This window comes from Habropoda laboriosa, unplaced genomic scaffold (genome assembly GCF_001263275.1).
Source record: "Habropoda laboriosa isolate 0110345459 unplaced genomic scaffold, ASM126327v1 scaffold698, whole genome shotgun sequence".
Classification (NCBI taxonomy): domain Eukaryota; kingdom Metazoa; phylum Arthropoda; class Insecta; order Hymenoptera; family Apidae; genus Habropoda; species Habropoda laboriosa.
Genome location: NW_017100789.1, coordinates 6,841 through 30,785, shown reverse-complemented (window position 1 = coordinate 30,785; position 23,945 = coordinate 6,841). Strand labels below are relative to the sequence as shown.

Below are 23,945 nucleotides of genomic sequence, written 5' to 3'. Positions count from 1 at the left end.
TTGGTTGATAAATATGTTTATGCAGATGAACTGCCATGATCAGTAAGATACGAAAAAGTACTTCAATACCATATTGGACATATTATTAATATATTTAAGATGCTGATACTGAATTCGACTTTCCATAAACATTGCATAACATGTATATATTACATTATAAGTGAAAAATTAGTATTTTCAAAACTGTGCTAATTACACATATGAACAAATCTTTGATAATATATAATGTACGTTAGCAACTTTATTATCAATAAATATGTAAACACTTTTTTTCATGCATAAAAATATATTTCTCTCCGTATCGTTCGTTTTCGTCTAATATCATTATTATACATATATATATGTATACATAAGGTGTCTCACCTGATTTTGACATCTTGATTTTCTCGCTATTATTACTCATAGCGAAAAATGTTTCAGATGAAAGTTAAATGGTGTCAAAGGAAGCATATTCTGGTGTTATTAGTTCTTCCACGACTAGATGCGTAAAGGTTAGATAAAGGTCAACTTTGTTCTTTTAAATGGAATTATGTATTCTTTAATACATCAATCGATGCAGCTCGACATTCTCTATAAAAACGTATTAACCTATTTATGTCGGGAAGTTAATTGTAGTTTAGGAGATATTTCAATTTAAATAATTCTAAAACACCATTACTCTTTTACTAAAAAAGAAACGTATAACGTATTTGTTGCAAATTAACCTTTTCGTTACTAGCTGTGACTATAGTCACCCGTCAAAATTTTGCATCGATTCTTAACTTTGGTATATTTTGTTTTATGTATTATATATTATTGTATTATATTTTATATATTATATGTATTACAATTAGAATAAGGAATTAATAAATTACAATACGCCACTAGCTATTAAAGTTACGTGCTCATAGAAGAACTAATAACACCAGAATATGTCCCCCCTTGACACCATTGTACTTTTATCTGAAACATTTTTCACTATGAGTAATAATAGCGAGAAAATCAGGTAAGACACCCTGTCTATGCACAGTATGTCCGGTTTATCTCAGAACACAGAAATATCTTCAAAACTACGAATGATACAAAAAATTTTTCGGACGAAAGTTGTAGGGTATAAAAGGCGATATATTGTTCTGATATTTTTTTAACCTTGCAATGACCTTGAAAAGCCCTGTAAAGGTCATGTTAAAGTTTTTAAATGGAAACATATATTTTTAATTATGTATTCTTGTAGCTGACATTGAGATGTTTTCAAAACACTGCATACTTGTGGCTTTTGCGTAAATTATTATCGAGAATCAGCTTCCAAGTTTTACATGTCACCGGCATTAGCGACACCCGATGTACAACAGGGCGAGGTTACTCAATTGGACAATGTTTTGGAAACATTACAAAACTATGACTTTATGTTTCGGTAATGTCATACCTGTAGTAGCATTATGAAGAACATCTTTATCTGTCCCGGCGGGGCAGATAATATATACATGTGTATATATATATATATACACAACATTACACAACATTAATAATACGTACCTATTTTTTTATGATAATTGTTACATAAAAAAATAATTAGAACGTTATATTTAAAAAAAAGTACTTTTTCTTCAGAGAACTTTCCATATATAACTCTAGTATTTATTAAATGCCAAAATTCTTCTTTTATATGTAATTTATTCATAATATTGTATTATAAACAGTATGTAACAATTGTTATACATTGGAAATAGCAGAATGCTTGCGTTTTTTATATATTTAATCAACAAAACAACAGATTTGTACATTTTTTGTATACACCATGTAATATTTATAAAACTCCGATAAATGTCATTGCAATTTTAAAAAAATATAGTGTTGTTATAAGAGTACAAACCATATAATTAATTATAATGTTAAAGAGATATTGGTGTCATGAAAATACGATTTGTTTTTTTAGAATTTTTGTATTACTTTACCCTTCATTAGTCTATATTCAATGTTCGTGACATGAGAACAGCGATTATCTGAATTTAATATTGCAGCATATAAACGCATATAAAAATAGTACTATTCGTTGCAAATTAACCTTTTCGTTACTAGCTGTGACTATAGTCACCCATCAAAATTTCGCATCGATTCTTAACTTTGGTATATTTTGTTTTATGTATTATATATTATTGTATTGTATTTTATATATTATATGTATTACAATTAGAATAAGGAATTAATAAATTACAATACGCCACTAGCTATTAAAGTTACGTTCGTAGAATCGGTTAGGTCGCAGTAAAACAAGTGCCTCCGCATTGGGACTCTCCCGTACCGTGGTAACACATTCGCGAATAAGGCCGCCGTAGCGAAAAGGTTAATACGTAGTCAGATCAACGAAATTCTTTTTCCCTGATTATTCATATAATCAATGTTCTAGGAATAATATGCAGTATCAAGATGATAGATCTAATAAACTATTCTACACTGAAATAGAAAAGCTACGCCAATATATTATCTATTTTCATAAAAATATCGTGTATAAAAACAACAAAAAACTTAGCTGTAAAAGTTATACATAAATAAGATTCTAAAATTTATAATCTTTAACAAGTAAAAGTAAAAATATCGTGAGGACTCCATTATTTGTTTGCTTCTTGAATCTGAAAAAGTATTTGCATGTATTAATAAAACGAACATAATTGGTTAGGAAGAAACAAGATAATCATGATTTACGTAGTAAGTCTTATTGCCTTTATTCAGCTTCCAGTAATTGCATATATTTGGTACATGCTTTGGTTTTATTCAGAATCAGTCAAGACTAACACGATAAACGATAACATTCATTAATTATGCGTAATTATTTTACGTTTCAACTTTGTATTATAATCAACATTTTTACACGTAAATGTAATACTAAACTTGATACATGTAAAATATATATAAAAATTTAATAGTATAATTTGAAAATTGTACTATGCTTCAATGTACATCGAACTTCTAGACTCTCTAAAATTTGGTATATTTTATGTGGCAATACTTTGTGCGATAATGAATACTGCCTAGATGATTGCAGATGAGAAAAAATGCATTACATAATACGCTTTAGTTTGTATACCTTTATAGTGGTCGAAATACCAAAGGTGACAAGCATTCCCAGACCAAATGCTAAAAGATATGGAACGTACTTAATTCCCGGTATGCTGGGTCGTTTTGCCATTAAGAACTCTAAGAAAGATAACTTTTTATCGGAATACGGTGGATAACGACATCTGTAATAAATAAAAAGTATTCTTTTACGAATTTTCTACCGTATTGAAAAGGAGTGGAATGTAACTTCATCAAATTTTGCTTACGCTCCCAATGTTTCTCCTAATATATTAAAGTCTCTAATGAGACAGCCTTTTTTGTGCACAAACGTGTCATAAGTATATTTTCCATGATAAGATCCCATGCCAGAATAGCCAACACCACCAAATGGTAGAGTATCAACTGCAAGGTAAATGTTCAGATACATTTGTTTAGCGACTATTATTTTACAAAATACAAAATACAAAAAGCGGAAATGCTACTTGAAACTACTTGTACAAAAATATAAAAGAACACTACTTGAACAAAAAGGGTACAGTACATGCAAAAAATGTACTAACAAAGGAACATACCTAAGTGTCACTCACTGCTTTTGACGAAATTTACGTATGATGTATTTCTGGAAAAAATATTTGACGCGTATTTTTTTTTTATCGGCCATCATTCATATTCACAGAGGATAAAAACAGCCTTGAAAGATAGGGTATTAAAATCTGTCCCAACATCTCGGAAACTATTACAATGACGATTACATCCATATAATTAGTTTTTAAAAACTCCATTTGTTTTACGAATATAAAAATTTTGTATTACAATGCAAAAAGTCAAAATTCCATTTAACCGTATTTTGTACTTGAGCCAATAGTATCTGTACACAAATTTACATGAAAATGGATTAACATCTCGCATGAATAATTAACAAAAAAGTATGAATTTTTAATATATCATTTAAACAAATGGATTTTTCTAAAAAGTAATTTCATAGTTGAATTTGTTATTGAGAAACACACAATCTCTACATTTAAACCATTCCTCTATCTCTAATAGTTTCCGAGATATTGGACCAAATTGGTGTTGACACACCAATTTTAAACACTGTTTTCATCCCCTCAACATGAATGATGCCTGATAAAAAAAAATATGTGTTAAATATTTTTTTGAGAACTACATCATATAGTGAGTAGTTTCATCAAAACTGGTGAATGACACATAAGGATGTTCCCTTGTAAGCTTAAATAATGATATAAAATATTTACATATTTTAGTACTACACAGATTAGTGCTAAGAAAGAACTCTGTGTTATTAAGTATATGTTTTATTATAACATAGGGTATACCTGCTGCATGCATCATTATATCATTAATACAAGCACCACCACTGGTTGTGTTGTCAAGAAACAACGATATACTTTTGCTATCGTTGCTAAATATATACAATGCTAATGGCTTCTCCCTGTATGAAATATTTAATAATTTATGATTTACCATTCAAAAGCGTAACTCAAGATTGACGGGGAAATGAACGCCTTTAACACAATGGTCAGAGTGAACTACAGTAAAGCTTCTCACATTGTCCCTTACGTCGGAACCGAATAGGGACAGTTTCAGTAGAGGAATACTGTTTTTTGAACCCCACAGCTAGCCTTTGTAGTTCAGACAAGGACAACGAATAAGAGAGAAGAATAAAACGAAAGTCGAGACAACCGAGCGATTTAAACATCAGCGTTTTTATTTTTAACTGTTTTTGTACGAATAAGTTGATAACATATTGATGAGATTGTTCTAATCAAAATGAGATCAAACACGATATAATTTGAACAACATTTATTTATTAATACTTATTGAGCAACATTTACTTATTAATACTTACTGAGTAAGTCATTTCATTTCATAATAAATTTGAATGAATTACAAAAACGGATTGTTAGAAAAATACATGAAATATCTGTACACATTGTCCGTCGAATGCATAAACTGTGTCTGGACATTGTGGGGGCACAATCTACATTTGACGGACAATGTGATGACACGGTCTACGTTCTACGGACAATGCAGAGAGAGGGACTACGTTTTATGGGTAATGTGAAGGCCAATGTGGTCCAAATTATATTATGTTCGATCTCATTTTAATCAGAAAAATCTCACCAATATATTAAAAAAAATTTCAGTTAAAAAATAGTAAAATTGAAAAAGTTATATTATTGTATTAAGAACTGTCAAGTCGTGAACTCTCATCAAAAGAACCCCGCGTCGCGCATCATATTAACTTCGAGAAACATAACATAGACGTAAGAATAACGCATACCCAAGCGTAAGAACAGCGAATGGACAATGTGAGAGGATTCACTACATGGAATTAAAAATGACAAACTAAGTTCAATGATTTAAAAATTTACTATAATCTTTAGGAAAGCAGAATCTATGTAAAAATTAATTAGAATATAATAAATGATAAACTGAGTGAGTCTTGTAACATAACAATTTCAAATATTTCATAAATTATTTGTTGTACGAAAAAATGTTTCAGATAAAAGTTGCATGGTTTTCAGGAGGACATGTAGTACCCCAATCGATTTCTTATTTCTTTGCTTTTTTATCGAGATATGAAGGTCACCTTCAGTTTTTTAAATGGAATGCTTAATATTTTTTCTCGAATTTGGATAAAATATCGAATTCTACATAAAAAGGTGTTACATGAAATAGGGTCTAAAATTAATACTGTTAAGCATTCCATTTAAAAAACTGAAGGTTAACTTCATATCTCGATAAAAAAAAAACAAAGAAATAAGAAATCGATTAGGGTACTGCATGTTCCCCAGAAAACCACGCAACTTTTGTCTGAAACATTTTTTGGTACAGCAAATATTTTTCGAGATATTTTAAGTCGTTATGTTACGAGACTCACCCAGTATAATATAGGAGTAACAAAGACAACTGATAATTTCTTTTATGCAACTAGTATTTCTAAATCTAAAAAATGCGTTTATAGAATAGTATGAAAGTCATGCATGAAAAAAAGAACACTACAGTTTATCAGGTTAAAAGTTGTGTACATAATTATGATTGGTAATGTACTCCAAATATTATGGACTGACTACAATTTTGTTTTCTATTCATCCACCACCAACATTTAAAAATTTAATATATACAACGCCTAATTCTTGATTACTTTACGCGCCAACGCAATCCGATAACACGATAAAAATCCAACACCATGTTTCATTTTCAAATAACCCCATACTAGTAAACAAAACAAAATTAAAACATGCTAAAGTTTAAGTTTTATATGTAATTAGACTTACTTTTTAAAAGTTTATAAATAATTGTAAATATATTTTATTTTTAAATAAAAATTTGTAAAATTAATCAAAAGTTATTAAAGTCTAAAGAAAGTAGTTAATAAAAAATTAAATTAATTGCCATACTATTACTAGAGAGTAGGAATTCGTAGATTCAAAGGATTTAAACAAATGCATTAATAAGCAATCTAATATTCGTCGCCTAATATCCCGACTCACCGCAATATTGCATGATCGTATCATTCACTGTCACGCTTCCGCTACGAGTCTGATTTATTAATAAATCTTGAACTCCCCTGTCCTTGGAAAATATATACAATACGAGAGGAGACTCGCTAAACGTAAAAAATTAATCGACACGTTATTTTTTAGATAAATATGCAAAATTGCATCATTGATATTTATCGTATAGTTATAAATTTTCAGTGTACACATAACTCTGGTAATCAATTATGTGATAAAAATTTATGATTGTTGTGGAATTTCTTCTTTAAGAGATTGTTGTGCAATTTAATGTTAAAAAAGTACTTACCGACTATTTATGAATTTAATCGCTTCATAAGCATTATTCACGTTTAAAAAAGGTAATATAGGGCCAAATATTTCATCTTGCATCACAGGATCTGTAGGCTTGGTATCAACAAGTATAGTTGGCGAGATATATTTTTCGGAGGCATCACAAATACCTCCTAATACAACTTTACCATCATTTAAATATTTTACGAGACGGCTGTAAAAGTACACATATATAATGAAAAGTGTATGTGAAACAAATTTTATAATGAAATACTTACTGATAATGAGTCTCGTTAATTATACGTGATAAATCTGGACTTTCTTTAGGATTGTCACCGTACCATTCCTTTAAAACTCTTTCTGCTATTTTTATGAATTTATTCTGAATTTCGGGAGTACAAAGTATGTAATCGGGTGCAATGCAAGTTTGCCCGACATTAATACATTTGCCCCAAAGTACTCTTTTAACAGTTACATCGAGATCTGCTGTATTATCTATGTATACAGGACTGCAAATTGTCATAATTATTTATTACCTTTCTTATACTATAAAATGTATAAAACTAAATTGTTTACCTTTTACCACCAAGTTCTAACGTAACTGGTGTTAAATATTTATTAGCCGCATCGCGTATAATTTTTCCAACCGTAGTTGAACCGGTATAGAAAATATAATCGAACCTTTGTTTGAGTAACTCTGTCGTTTCAGGAATACCTCCCAACACTACATGAACACATTCCTACAAACAATGTAAGGTAAATCATTTAGAAATATGTATAAGGAATGTCTATATTTCCCTATAATTGTATTCCAATTAAAAAATAAAATTTATTTGCAATACATACTTGGTCCAGATATTTTGGAATGATTTGTGAAAAAAGTTTTGATGTAGCAGGGGATAGTTCTGATGGCTTAAGAATAACACAATTTCCAGCAGCTAGTGCACCTATCAGAGGAACTGCACATAACTGGAAAGGATAATTCCATGGTCCCATAATAAGGACCACACCATATGGATCTTTCTTAATTTGAACTTTATCAAGTAGATTGACCATTTCTTTTGCAGGCTAAAAGATAGAAATGGTTAAAGGTATTCAAATTAGGTAACTGTACATGAAATAAATGTTAAACGTACTTTGTCATCAGCTGCCCATTCTTTAAGACACATAAGCAAGTGTTTGATCTCCTTTTCTACAACTTGTATTTCTAAAGCAATAGACTCAAATTTACTCTAAAATAAGAAATAAGTTATTTAGATATGTAGAAATATGCATACATAATACTAGGACTTAGGAAATAGGTAAATATTGTACAAACTCTGCGTAGGTCAGAAGTAAGAGCAGATAAGATATCCTGCCTGCACTCTTTTATCATAAGTTGTGCCTGTTTTAATTGTTTTATCCTCCATTCTAGTGGTCTTGTTTTGCCACTATAAAATGCATTTCTTGTACGTTCAACAAGCTGGAAAGAAATTGTAAATTTAGGAAGACAATAATGTTAATAAGCAGGCCTTTTATTATTAATGCAGATGTACTTACACCTGTATAGTCTGCCATCATGTTTCCATTAGTTTGTACTGAAATAAGAGAACGTGAATAAATAACAATAACTATGAATACTTCAGTGCATTTACAATCCAATAGTGCTTATTATTCAATATTCAAACTGGTAACTTAACAGACAAAGGATTAAAGTTATTTATATATCTAAATTTTACATATGAATCATGGTAATATAGCTTCTGAACAAATATGAATAAAGCTTTGTGCTGCTATAAATACATGATTCTAAGAAAGGCACATTCAAAGTATAATCTTATTATCATACACATTCTACTGACATATTTAAAAATATTTATTATACACAATCCTACATGTAACATAACTTAATTATCACTCATATAAATTGCATTAATCATAAATGTAGTGATGAAAGTTAGTCATGTTGCTTGACGTAAAAAAAAGATTAATTAATTCAGATATATGGAAAACAAAAACCATAAAATAAAGGAGGCTTCATTTGAATGATAATAAATGTAAAACAAATATATCGATTGTACAACAAAACGGGGATAAACCAATTAGTACTCGCATAAATATTGAAAAGACGTAATGTATAATTAATTTCAGTAGATGTTCTTAATTCATTATTACAGTTATTTTTGGATAAAATTTGATCAAACAGATCAATGAATCAATCAATAAAAATTTATAAAAAAATATGAATACATATTTTTCATATGCATTAATACATAATAGTATTTAGTATTTCTAGCCGAAATAAAATTTCGTCTTCAATTTTCATACCTACCTTGTATCTATAGCACAGAACTGTGATAACTTTCAATTGTTATTACATATATACATATAGTATTATATATAGACTATTTACTGCTGCCAACATTTAATTTTGTGAATGACAGACTTGAAAAATGATGTGAACTAAAGCATGAACATGAATTGCAGAACGTACATGACTGTAATCTTTGGTGATAACGATTCAAAAAGCTTTTATCTTTCTTGGAATACGTATCAAATTGTCTATGATAAAATGATAAAAAAGATATTTAGTTTTTCCGATAATAACGTAAACGTCATCTGCGCTAGTTAGCAGACAATAATTATTTATTAAAAAGTAATATAAATAATAATAAACAATCAGTTTGCACATCAAGAAACAAAACGCACTGCTGCTTTTTAGCGGTAAAATTAAACGATGTTTAATACAAAACAAAAACAATTAACATTAAAATTTAAACAATTTTATATGATTGGCAACACTACCGTTCTTCTACTGCATTACGTATTTATATGTATACGTATATGGGAGTTTAGTGATTCATGCCGAAACTCTAGTGCTAACACAAATGTATAACAGCGGTAGTTCTATGTGAAATAGCATACGATGCGTACAATAGCGAATGTCATACGATACCATTTCACATAGAACCGCTTTTGCTGTGCGTTCGCTTAATTCTAGGATTCCGAGATTATAAGAATCAATGAGACTCAATGACATATGCACATTTCATGATTCGGAGAACGTTGGAAAAAAAATAGAAAAATCACAATTATCACAGTAAAATATAGTTTTTTAAAATCGGAGTTTCACGAGGTATAGACCTCATCTAGAGTAGTTACTTTACACGTATCCCTTAAACGGTAAAGAAGACACTGTAAGCATATTTACAGATGTCAGCACTACATCGATTTGAAAGAGAAATCCTTAATTTGAACATAGAATCAATCTATTATTAGTCCATGATGGCAAACAATAGTGCGTTGGCGGTACTTTTTTACTTTTGTGAACCATACAGATATTGTAAATGCAAAGTATTTCAAATTGTAAACGAAAAAATAGTTTAATAAGTTAATTGTGTTGTGCGATATGTGCTAGGAGAAGTAATATTTCTGGTTGAAATTTTATAAAGTTATCGTAGGTCTACGATCAATCAGATAGGTACTCTATCGATTTATTATATTAATTTAAATACGTAGAATTTTCATAAGATGTTACTTTGAATTTATATTCATGTTATTTTATACTTTAATTTGTAATTGAATTTAGTAAAAAAATTAGCGAGTTTGCTTGGTCGAACGAAGTACTAATGATTCTTAAAATTTGATTTCAGATTCCTGTTGGCCATGAATCAATCTAAATCTTCGATAATTTGTCATTAGTATACGTGAGTAATATTACAAAATGTATTATTTTATACTATTATAGTTTAGAATTAAATATTTACGACAAAGTAATCGTACCAGTTAGACAGAATCATAGTGTCATTTTTCCACGTTCGAATGTGCACGAAATTTAAACGTTGTGGTGGTTCATAGGGGACAAATAAGACATTCAATATTAAATCATACTAAATTAACAATCATTGAAAAAATCTGTTTGTTACAACAGTGTACTGAAACATGCCACAGTGCATCGAATTTAATTGCATATTTTCACAAAATTCCTACCATTATGGTTATCATAGCACTTCACCGACGGTTCCACGTTAATTTTTACGTAGCTCATTCTGTTTACTTAATTTCCGGCGATTTGTAGCGTTATTTCCCTTTTAAGGTAACATAAAAGAATAGAATGTTGAAAAACATAACACACGTAGAGGAAATTTTAGTATAGCGTAGTTTTTGTGCTGTTGTTTGGATTTGTTAAAAGCGTTTGCGTAACACGGTACGTGAGAGGAAAAGAGACAGAGGAAACTCCCGTCTTCTTGTTTATGCGAATCAAACGTTCTTGCGGGTAGTACTTACGTACACTCGTAACGCGAACATAAATACTAGTTAGAAACGCATCATAATGCCATTTAGGCCCAACTCAGACGGATCACTTTAGAACTACACCACAGTCACAAAACGATGGTTGAGGTGTCGCTTGTATCAGCCACTCGCGACCACTTTTTATCCCAAACACCGTTCTGTGGCTGTGGTGTGGTTCTACAGTAGTCCGTATGAGTTGGGCCTTAATAGCACAACATATAATCGACATTAGCACACGGCCACGACGGCTCGCACACTCCTATACGAAACAGATTCGAATTATTACTAACAATTAGTAATTTACATTTTGTTGATAATACTACCATTGCCCAAAGTAATTGACTTGGAAAAGTATTTTCCCTTTTTGAGATATTACGGGAAAAAATATCAAAAAATATTCACACCTGGCAAAAACATTGTCATTTACGAAACATTAATTCCATGGCGCGGCAGACTCATATTCAAAAAATATATACCAAAGAAAACTCCTAAATACGGGATAAAGTTATTTAAACTATGCTCACCTGAAGGATATAGTATATGGTCAATAAAAATCTACTCTGGAAAGTTAGCAAGCGGTATTAGAGAAACAGGATTAGCACACAATGTGTGTCTGCAATTTGCAAATAAGCTTTTCCATCAACGATGAACGCTCTACACCGATCATTTTTATACAGCTATGAATTGGCTATATTATGTCTAAAACAGAAGACTCATATAGTTGGAACACTTAGATCAAACAGAAAGTTCATCCCAAGAGATGTTTTTGAATATAAGTTAAAAAAAGGAGAGATAGTATCCAAAGAGGATAACATTGGTATCGTTGTACTGAAATGGAGAGATTCTAGAAATGTAAGAATGTTATCGATAAAGCATGCTCCCATCATGATACAAAATTCAAAGAATATCCATAACGTTGATGCTGCTACTACTAGCCAACAGTTCCTCGGAAAATTGAAAGCATTGGTTGCTTTTGCATAGAATTCAGGAAAGTGTGGCATAGATCACTCAGGTCAGTTGGTATTTTATGCCACTACAATTGGGAAAGGATTGAAATGATCGCGGAAACTTGGTATACAACTTCTCCCCGGAATTTCAGTTGTAAACACTTTCGCGATTTACAAAATAGCAACAAAGAAAAATATAAAAACCAGACGGTTCAGAGAATTATTAGCTGCACAACTATTACATACAGCTGCCTGCAGATGTAACACAATCTCTCCCTAATTTAAAACGTAATCAGCATAATATTGCGATTCGAAAAAATACTTCTGGGTAAAGTATTCGACGTGCATGTAAATTATATTATGCAAATAAAAGACTCTTCGTGAGCTGGTCAAAGGCAAAAGAAAGCCTAAAAGGGACTTTTTGTCCAAAATGCCGTGTTCAACCTCCGCTGTGTATACAATGCTTTACAACTTTACATTCAAAACCATTTTTGAAATAAAACTATATAAAGTTGCATTTATAATAATTTATTAGTCCTATTCTATCCTGTTGGATATTCTTCTAAATACCTACTTAAATCGTTCGCGAATTGATTGGGGTACCCGGCATGATTAGGCAATATATATGTATGTAACTGTCACCTGAATTCAGACGACGTGGCAGTCAAAGTGTTAGACCAGCATAGGCATATTCACATTACAGTGTGGTTTAAATGTCATCAACACTCTGTATAGTCTCGACAGCGGCGAGATTTTCGACATAAATGTTTTGCCGATAATATTATATTTAAGTATTTATATTTACTTGTTTAATTGGTAACAAATGAATGTAAATCACTTTTCTTTGTACTAAGTGTAAATGTTATGGTTTTAAATAAAATATTACAAATATTATTTATTTACCACCTTCTCTGTTGAAATTATGCAACGTTAAACAGATTCTAAGACTTTTTGTATTAACTGTATATGTATGTGTCCATGTTGGTTTGACGCCGTTTATGTGCTGTGTTGTTAAGTAGGCTTTTAATGTACTCGTAAACGTTCTATTAATTTTCTAAAATGAATAAGAAACAATTATAAAGTTAAATAAAGTTAAAGTTAAATTTCACTGTAAAGTCAAATTTTCTGAAATAGATGCGAACCAACTGTGAGAGATAATTTTGTTACATTCCACATAAAAATAGAAACTATAAATTTTTAAATTAATATCATCGTTGAAAATCGTTTCACGTTTGTAATGATTTCTGAATTTACTTAAAATTGCAAAATGTTCAACACGCACCTCACGTTCACGAATGAAGCGTAGTCGTGGGCTGACACTCGGTGTACACACACTTTATTTATCTTTACGCTAGGTTTATTTATAACCACCGCTTTTTCACACAGGCGTAATGTCACTGGACCGCGTTACACTATCGTATGATTCGCAGACGTGGACTCGAGCGGTGACGAACCTTCTTCGGTCGTAATCGCGAGATGAAATAATTTAAACGAGCTCTGAGCCGCTTCTTATAACAATCGCGTTTGCTATAGCTCGGTGATCCTTGCGCCTGCGAGAAAGCACGGCGACAGCGCGAAATAAACTGTTATTGCTCGTTGTTGTTTTCCAATTTTTTGAAAATTTAGAGTACCTGTCAGAACACGAAATAATGTTGGAAAGCTTAAGATCTCTTGGAGAATCGTAAAATCTTGTCGATGGTTTAAAAAAAACTGTTAAAAAATTTGGTCGATTCTGAGAGAGTATAAAAACCATTAGGATTTTTGGGTGAAATTTTAAAAAAGTATTCAAAAGTTTAGATTTTTTAGCAAATTCTAAAAAATTACTGAAATTCTATTGTAAAGACAGGTGTATTTGCCTTTATTTATGTATTTGTATGAATGTATTACACAGAAAATTATCTTTACCCTTTTGTTAAATATATTTCAAGATAAGAAAATAATTTACTACTATAAATTCAATGCATCGGATGTTGTAACTGGTTCTAACACGAATCTTTATATGCATGAGTTATTTGCTGGGATAAAAATCTCCTATTAAAGAGAGACCACTTCGAACAAGTAACAAGTGAATACGTTAATACTTCAAATTTTAATATTTCCATATCCATGATATGTGCTTGTACTTTACACTTCCAGAGATAAGCATATTTGTGTGTAGATAAAATGACATTATCGATGTGAATATTTAGGATTGCAAGTACATCGGTCAATGAACAATATTTTTTTCTGGATATATTTGTACAAGTCTTTTTGGTTATTTTGTCATTAACCTTCCAATCCTAATATCCATTATCACCAGGAAACTCTATTTTTGTACGAACGCTTTCATATATTACCTATTTCCTCCTTTCTCCACGTTATTACCATTACGTGTACTATCGAAACGACAAACATTCGTTCAGTAACCGTAAAGACCGAAGGATGTATACATGGTGTCCGGTAAATCGTACAACCGGCAAGGGGGTGATTTCTTATACAAAAATAAGTAAAATAATGTAGAATAAAGTTTTTTGATTGCTTGCTTAGTTTCCAAGAAAAATGATTTTGAATATAAAAGTACCACCGATATTATTTAATGTTGATATTATAATGTAGAAATGAGTACACTTTGTGAATGATAATAGCGAATGAGGTTTGTACAGAGTACCTCACTTGTAATGAACATCTAAATTATCTCCGCTGGTATTGAAAATAATTAAAAGAAAATGATTAAGAAGAGTTTATATTGTTTTTAAAACTTCATCTGGTAATAAGAAACAAGGTTCATCTAAGGTTATCTGGAAGGTTATTCCAAAATCATCGATGTTTTTTTACGTGTTAACAGGTTATTTATAATGCGACGTTCATAGCTAACATCAAGACGAGTTTAACGACCTATGCCATTATGACCTTAAACAGTAACAAAAAAAACAATGTACTATTTATTACTGAGAGTACTTATGTCAATTTATTTTATAAACATTGCATTGAACTAATTTAATTTAAACAAGTCTTTGGCGTTAGATTTTCTTTCTCAAAATGTGGGGAGTTCTGCATGCTTAATAAATGTTTAAAATGCTTTACAGTAAAGAAAAAAGTAATGATATAACTTGACGTGGTTTTTCCGCACGATGGAACAAAGAACGATGGTTATCATGCGAAAAATTTTCAATTTCACTAATTTTCGTCCTATCTTTATGAAAGTAGTGAGAAATGAATTGACGAGATTCTCCCGATGATACAGAGCTCAAACACGACGTAAATCGGACTAGTTTTACAAGTCATCAATTTAAATATTCCAGATTAGAATTATGGTAATAAATAAAAGATATTGTTTTAATTATAAATCTTCTTTATTCTGATACGCGAGGAAGGCACGTCGCTATGCAATCAATCAAACAAAACATAGACAAGACGCTGAGAAAAAAAAAACGTATCAGCGTCACCCATACTAAACAGATGGTTACTATGTTATTTCTATATATATATATATATATTTATATTAATCTGTCTCAGTATGTTGATCATTTTTGCTATTACTATTACACAGACGCATACTCATTTCTCCTAATAATCCAACAATGGAAATTGAAATTTTTAGCATTAGCTGATTCACTGCAACGCAGGTGGTGTTCATTTCAAATGCTGCGTCTCGCTTACTTTCGCTACATCTGTTCACTTTCCCTGTCGATATGTTTACGTTTGCCGAGCTCGAGGTATTGAGTGGTGGGGGAAGAGTGTGAATGATTCAGTGAAAATTTAACCGAGCAGATTTTACATTAATTTAACCGCGAGCATCACTGTATATATGTACCTACTTCCGTACATCGATTTGTTCTATATTATTGATAGAATTTTTTTTTACACTACGTAACCTCATAGATTTTAATATTCGGTAATAGAGAATATCATTTCCTGTAATTAGTTCATTTAAAATAGGTGAAATAGACTTAAAGGAATTTAGATCCTGGAATCAGAAAATTTAATTCGAAGAATTTTTAGTTAATAGTCGCATCGAAATTGAAGAACTATTAGAATTTGTTATGTTTATTTTGAATTTTTTCGAAATATTTCGTGAACAAGATGGACATTTCTTATACGCAAAGCTGGGGAAAATTTAGAGAGAAGATATTTTGAAATTGTACTACTGTAAATAATAGATGTTATACAATTCCAATAAAATTCTATTTTAAGTAGGAAGTGAAATTTTGGTAAATAAAATATTTTTATTCTCGTAACCTTAAGCATGAAATGAAATATTTTAACATTGTATTTCAAAAATATACTTCAAACAGTCCTTGACAATGAAAATAAATTGCGAAAGGAAATGATAGTATAACACTAAAAATCATAATATTTGGCAAAGTAAATTTATTTTTAGTTCAAGCACGACTATTCGCATATAAGAAAGTAAGTACTACATTGCTCAAAATTTCCATCGCTTAGGCTACTCCCTTAATTACGAATAAACTGAAAATAAATTAAACGAAATAAAATATCTGAAAATGAAACCCGAATATTTTCAATATCCTTCAAATAAAATACTATTTCTAGGTACTATTTTAAAAAGTTATTGCAATAAATAAACTATTTTATTTTCACAGTTATACGCGCGATTTAAAGTAAAAGAGACTATTTACTATTTTTCCATTTTATCTACTTTCTCCACGATGATCATTCAGTATGATCACATTGGCGTTTCACACAGAAATTAGAATGTTAGTCACAGTTAAGCTCGTTAGAAATACTTACTAAACTCGTTGTCGTCCAGCAATTTTTGCATATCAATCCGACATTCTTCTGCGTCTGACATTTTCTCATCTTTCGTCTCCGTAGAGGTTGTATCTTGCGTCGTGTTGCCCATATCGACTGTCACCGCTTCCTATACACGATAATTAAAGTGTAAACAGTTGGTGCAAAAAGTACTTACGCAAGGTTAACAAGATGGATTTATCGATGAATAAATTTCCATACTTTTCCGATATACTGATTCTGAGTGAGTCTCGTAATATTTTAAATATCTGAACGTATTTTCTAACACAAGATAATTAATTTAAGAATATCTCAGTAAGTATTAATTTTAGATGTTTTATTCAAATTCGAGAAAAAATGTTAGACGTTCAATTTAAAAAACTGAAGGTGACCTTCATATCTCGATAAAAAAAAAAAGAAATAAGAAATCGATTAGAGTACTGCATGTCTCTCAGGAAATCATGAAACTTTTGTCGGAAACGTTTTTCTGTACAGCAAATAATTAACGAGATATGTATTTGAAGTTGTATGTTACGAGACTCATCCAGTACATACATATGTACATACAGTGGCGCACATACATATACTTACGATCACCTCGTAGATTAAATTTTATTATTTATAATGTCATATAGGATGGAAGTAAATTAATTTTCATGGTGACTTTTTTTACGTTAATTTTCATATTTTAAAAATGCAAAGAAACTTTAAATTAACTTAAGCATTAAAAGAGATAACAGTAACAATAATAGCTTTAATGTATTTTCTTATGGACACAAACTTACGAACGATATACTTTCGATGTATTAGCACTACTTTTAAAAACAAAAATATCATTAAATATTGTTTCAATTTATTGTGACGTTAGTATTTTGTCATTCTGCCATTTTGTTTAATAACTGCTGCACAACTTCTTTGGGTAGATTTTATTAAACGAACACTTCGATTAACGAGAATAAAAAAATCATGCATTATTACTGTATGTAATTCATTGATATTTCTTGTTTTCTTCTTCTTCTTTTCTTTAAGTTTTATTTCCTTATCTACATCGATCCAAAGCATCTCTACAGAATTTAAGTCCGGATTTTGTGCCGATCATTTCAAAATATTAACTTTTCTTTCATCCAATAATTGTTTTATGATTTTTGCTGTGTGGTTTGGATTGTTATCGGTCTGATCAGTCCAATCTTGGGACAATTTATCTTCGGTAAAGGGAAAAAGAACATTTTTAGTAATGTTCAAATAAACAACACAATCCATCATTTCCTTAATACGATGAATAGGACCAGTACCATTATCGGAAGTCACAAGGGGTGAAATCTGACGAGTAACCCATTGTGACTTCTTTTTAGTTCCAAAAATGAAATCGAAGCTCAAGTGGCGGCGTTTCGACTCTGTGGAAGAGGTACAAGTTGAATCGCAGCAGGTGCTTAACGCGTAACCAATAGGATCGCTGTGTCAAAGCAGAAAGGGATTATTCCGAAGGGGACGGAAGCCAAATTTAGGTTGGTTGATTAATAAAACTTTTATCGACCCAGTCCGGTTTCTTTTTGATAACACCTCGTAATCATACTGCCCCAAACGAGCACCGATTCACCACTTCTTTTCGCAGTTGGTTTAATGCATTTTTCATTACATTCTTCATCAATACGACGTCTTACGTAAATTTTGCTATCCGTTCCAAGATGATTAAATTTACTTTCGTCGGCAAATACAACTTTTGACCATTGTTCTTCTGCCCAATTAAGGTGGTTTCTTGCGAACTGAAGTCTAGCACTTGGTTTTTCTTCAGAATCAGTGGTTTGTTTCGTGCAACTCTACCCACTAGGTTCAATTTGTCTAAACGGGGTTGAACAATTTCACCGTAAATATCAACTGTAGTTTTAGAATAGTTGGCTTTAGAAAGCTGGTGATTCAACCGATCTGTTCGATTGCCTGTTTTATAGGGTTTCGACTTACGAGGAATGTGTTCTGAAGTATTATAAATATTTATATGTTGCATAGCTTTGCGACAGGCTTGAAGAGATGTTCTCAGTTGTTGTGGAACATTCCGATACGTCTGTCCTTGCCTTCGAAGAAGCTGTGCTTGGCACCGTTGCTCTGGTGTTGTATTTTTCCCTTTACTCATTATCAGTACTTTTGAATTCAGCGTGTACACTGTTTAAACATGAGAACAAACCAGCGAGAACTGACTGCGAGTCAAGAAATTGTTAACAGTGTTTATAAGTATGTGTCCGCGACAATGTAGTAAATTTAAGGCGAAACGTACTCTATAGTCTGTAATATCAAAGTTATATGAGTAATATAAAACAGAATTGTCACATATACCTACCTCAGACATATAAAAAATATAATGAACTTAATCAGTGGCGGCTCGTAAGAATTTGTAATGATCGGGCTGCAGCAATAAAAATAAAAAAGATCAATATGGATTGAAAAAATTATATCATTAATAAAACTAAAGGTAGTTATTTAGAAAGTGGTATTGTATTATAAACAAGAAAATAACGATTTTTAAATAAATACATATACATATATAAATTTAATAGCGGCGCGACGGTAATAAAATAGGAACATTCGTTTTATACTGGAGGGGGTGCAGCCGTTGTGGACTAGCCGCCACTACACTTAATTATAAATACATACGTTTAATACCATACTAGAGATAACGAAAGTACAATTATTCGCATGTTCGTAAGTATATGTCCACCACTGTAATTGTCCACCACAGAGTGATTAAGGATTCAGTTTTTTCTATCAGAAATGACTATGGAAAACAGTGAATTTCTTTAATATTCTATTATTGTTTTTAGTTAAATTTCACTTATTGCAATACTCGCGTCAGTAGAAAAAATTAAATCCATAAATTAGAATAATATGTTGATTAACTCTTTCCGGTGGTATTTTCCGTAGGCATGGTAGTACCTACGCTATGTACCTACATATTATTTTAGGCATTATAATCGTCATTGCAGTCATCATCGTCAATATAATTATCAGGCTTGTCGTGATAATCCGTATAGGTAATATTCATCATCACTACTTTGCATATCTTCATATTCACTAGGATCTCGTCTCCTTTTAGACATTTCGGGGTATAAGTTTTACAAACGTAAAAAATAATGTAAATGAATAATATAAATGAACCACTAAATAATGAAAAAACAGTAAATATCAGAAATACTAATGTAAGTCTGCTGTCTGATCGGAAAGAACGATTTCCACTCACTGAAAGAACAATCTCAATTGACTGAAAAAACAAACTGAAAGACTATTCCTGCAGACAAAGGTTTCGCAAAGCATTTGGAAGTGTGTGCGTAGTGTGATAAGGTAAGCAGTGTCATGATTCGTTGCCAAAATTCTGCCGAGAATATCCCGGCGCGCGATCTTGCCGGGAATATCCTGGGGTTTGATCGGAAAGAGTTAATACAGTGATTATTCAGTGGCGCAACCGAAGATTTTTTAAAGATATGTATTTCTAACAGGTAAATGTCATCGAATGAAAAATTTCAAAGAATGTAAATAGCGAAAAATTAATAATTCTCATTTTTACTAATATAAATCACAGAAATTTCACTTTTATGCTCCATTCAACACGTTGAACATCGATGTTCTTCTAATTTGTCAGTTCACAATCGATCGATTTTCTTTGACAGCCGATACACATCATCACCAATTCACTCATTTCTATCAACCATCCTCTAATTCAATTGCACTCAGATCTCATTAAGATTCAATCGGGTTATCGATACTTGGAACAATTAAGGAAATGCCTGTTGAAAACGAAAGTGCACTACACACTCGTAACAATACATAATACTTACACAATACTCGAGTATTCAAGATGTTGTCAGACAACTTTTTACGAAATGATTATGAGATATTTGATATCTAGTGGAAATTCTGGCTTTAATACCGATCGATTCGGTTGAATCAGTTCAATGACTGATATTAGAGAGTTGAGAAAGGACGATGTTGATGTTGCCTTTCACACAGCTCTATCGCGACTGAACGTAGAATTGTCCTTTTTAAGAACCACACTACCATGGAAAAATGCAAAACTTATAAGGGATAGAGGTGGTATAGTCTTCTCGGGTGAAACTCTCATGATTACGGTTCCAATTAACGCTTGATGTATGAAGTGACTCGAGAACTTAGATAAATTAGGAGAATAGATAAGTATTGAAAACGAAAAGTTTCGAATATTTAGTGTGCTTAGTGCGTGTTGTATTTCTGCATGGTAATTTCAAATTTTCTATGTAATTAAGCTTTTATTTAAGCTCTATACTTCGAGTTTAAATTTATGTTACTAGGGGACCCTGAGTTTTGAAGATTAGATGAATTTTAAGAGTGAAAAATTCTGAATATTAGAATTTCTATTAGAATCCTTACACTTACAAATTTTCTGAACAAAACGCATCTTGTTTAACTGTTGTACGGAAATTAGAAATTTCTTTTTTCTCTGTTATTAAATGTGTCACTTGTACTGAAACTTTTTCATATCCTTAAATATCTAATAATCGTTAATAATCTTTGCAAAAAGGAACAAAGTTTGTACGATTTTTTAAATGGAAACCAATTATATTTTTCATACACACTTATGTAATTTATAGGTCAATTTGATCCAATATATGAGCCGCTCGTTTGCCAAATTGGTTAACTCTACAAAACAAAAAGTAGAGAAAATTGACGAAATTATATACATCAAATATAAATATTAATATTAATATTTTTTATACCGTTGCATTAAAAAATTACTTAGTTAAATTCTTATAAACGTTTGAATTACATTATTATAACGATTTACTTTAGAGTATGGAGTCAATCATATTGGCTTCTGAAATGAATTATTTATTATTCAATGGCCATAACAGTAGCCATTCACTGGTGTTAAGCATAGTTATTAAGAAAATTTATTTCAAACATAAAAAGATAAGCATCAATTAAATGCTTTAGTACTAAAATTTTAAAAAAATTCAAAAAGTGGAGTTAACCACTTTAACCTGTGAATGGCTCATATGTAGCAAGTGGCTTTAGTGATTATGACTTTAATGATCTTTTATTACACTCCTGTTGCGTGTGCTTTGGTCACGAACCATACATGCTCTTTTGTTTGCCGTAATTTAACCATCATGAGTTCAATTCGAGTTTTCTAAAGACTGGTGTAACATGATATTCTTTACATTCTAAATAGCTTCAAAATACAATTTGATTTTCTACGATGGTGTGCCAGCAAACAGTATATATTTGCAACAGCTATTTTTATTCTTAGTAGTATTTCTAATTCAATAAATAATAAAATTTATAGTACGGTGATGATATTTTTAACGACGTGACTGATGCAGAAGAGGACTATGTAACAGAAATAGAAGTAGGTAAAGAAAGCTGAGATTTCGAAAAAAGTTTATACAGCTTTCCTTTAGATGAACGCATAGGAATTGAACGTAATAATTCTAGACATTATAAATCAAGAGACAACTTTATATTATGGCGTGCTCGTGCAATATCTCAAATGACCTAACGCGAAAAAAAAGATTTGATCGTCTCGCCCAGAACCGGTAAAGCAAGCGATAATATTTCAGACAATTTCAATATAATATTAAAATTATATTCTACAAGTTTAATATATCATTACAATATTAAGCCGTAATAATGAAATGAATTGAGTTTTATTTTTATACTAATTTCTTGCAAACATATGATACCTATATTGTGTCAATTTATCTGAAATTTGTCCAGAATTTATCTAAAATTTACTCATTCGTATAACTTTACAAACTCCGTACAAGAGTTAAAAAAAGGTTATTCGTATAAATAAGTATAGAAATTTAGAATAATTGAAGAAACGTGGGAGATACTTTTGGACGAATAATTTTGATCGTGCAAGCAATAAAACCGCGTTGACCACGCGGTTATGATAGCCACATTCCTTTTCGTTGAAACGAATGATGTAAACTAGACTTACGGGTTTGCTATATTTGTATCGAAATTCTGACTCAGGCGAAACAGACTTGTTATAATAAATATATTATTCGGCGTATTAAATTGAATCAATCAAGTACTATTAAAATATTTTATTAAGAAACAATTAGAGTATTTCGAATATCAAATTTCGCTTCTTTCTACTGGTATATTTTTTCTTTCTTAAAAGTACTAATGTACATTTTAGCATGGTCTAATACGTCTAAAGCAATATTCAACAGGGTCATAAGAGCAAGCAGAATAAATAGAACTCCTCATTATGCATGCAAATCATCACATTTCCGTAATCAATGAAGACATAAGTTGAAAAAAAACCTCTACATTCTACATACGTTCTTTGTTTCAGCTGCTCAAGTAGTTCACTTTTATCGATTTAATCCTTGCAAGACACTCACGATCACTGATTCAAACAAATTTCAGAGATCCCTCGAAGCATTTCACTGTCATTTGCACAAATTTCCTTTTAAATGTCACGAAATTTTCCTGGTTTTTCTCAATATTTTCACTTCACTGTTAACAAAATTCCACATAGACTTTCCACTGTATGTGAAAAAATACAGTTATCTTGAACTATTCACCCATAGATCATACTTTCAAAGTTGCACAGCATGAAAATTCTGCGTATATTAAGACCGGTCGGCACCATCGAGCAGAATAACATTCTTTTCCTTCGAGAAACGAATTAACGTCCTGTTTCTACGCATATAAACGTTCACGAAGGAAAAGAATCCTTCTATTTCTGCCGCGAAGGATCATTCGTGACGCAGGTATATTACGCGTCGTTTTCGAGACTTCAACGCCTGATAGAACGTCTCGTTAAATTTTAAACCGTTTCCCTTAATCTACCACTGAATCTGGACTCACCATTTTTTATTCTCCTGGATTTACGACAATGTTTTAATCAAACGTTCGATAAATTCCGTTGTAAAATCGTGTTCGTTGTGATGACTTGAAGGAGGAAGATTACCGATTACTGCGTGTCCGATCGTTGCAACGAAATCGATGGACATCAGGGATCGATCGGCGGAAGCGAGTGGCGGGAGTAAGCAGTTCATTGGAACTTATGCGTCGTGTCAAAAAAGCCGAGGTCGAGGTCATTTGCATACAAACACCGGGTAGGAACGTTCAATTATCTCGAGTATAGCTTTGAAGATAATAGATT

The 23,945-nt window shown here is 31.3% G+C and overlaps 1 protein-coding gene across 2 annotated transcripts; it reads right to left on the bottom strand.

Annotated features, from left to right (window-relative positions):
• Positions 1 to 2,559: 2,559 nt before the first annotated feature.
• LOC108577236 (aldehyde dehydrogenase, dimeric NADP-preferring) lies at positions 2,560 to 23,802 on the bottom strand. Of its 2 annotated transcripts, none has more exons than XM_017940367.1 (13): positions 23,648 to 23,802; positions 16,802 to 16,931; positions 8,391 to 8,428; positions 8,170 to 8,313; positions 7,988 to 8,083; positions 7,698 to 7,919; positions 7,428 to 7,591; positions 7,130 to 7,360; positions 6,868 to 7,065; positions 6,555 to 6,670; positions 3,303 to 3,438; positions 3,065 to 3,218; positions 2,560 to 2,609 (listed from the first exon to the last, which is right to left on the bottom strand). In XM_017940367.1, the coding sequence occupies exons 1-13, from the start codon at positions 23,648 to 23,650 to the stop codon at positions 2,589 to 2,591; spliced, it is 1,653 nt and encodes a 550-aa protein (XP_017795856.1). In that variant the 5' UTR covers positions 23,651 to 23,802; the 3' UTR covers positions 2,560 to 2,588. The 2 variants fall into 2 exon arrangements, with proteins under 2 accessions (XP_017795856.1, XP_017795857.1); XM_017940368.1 differs by lacking the exon at positions 6,555 to 6,670 and adding an exon at positions 4,374 to 4,489.
• Positions 23,803 to 23,945: the final 143 nt, after the last annotated feature.

Excerpts from the sequence above, each read along its gene's own strand:
- LOC108577236 (XM_017940367.1), bottom strand. Across the intron at positions 8,314-8,390 it reads TGATGGCAGACTATACAGGT|CTTGTTGAACGTACAAGAAA; the intron begins GTAAGTACATCT and ends ATTTCTTTCCAG. Across the intron at positions 3,439-6,554 it reads TACGATCATGCAATATTGCG|TTGATACTCTACCATTTGGT; the intron begins GTGAGTCGGGAT and ends TTTACCTTGCAG.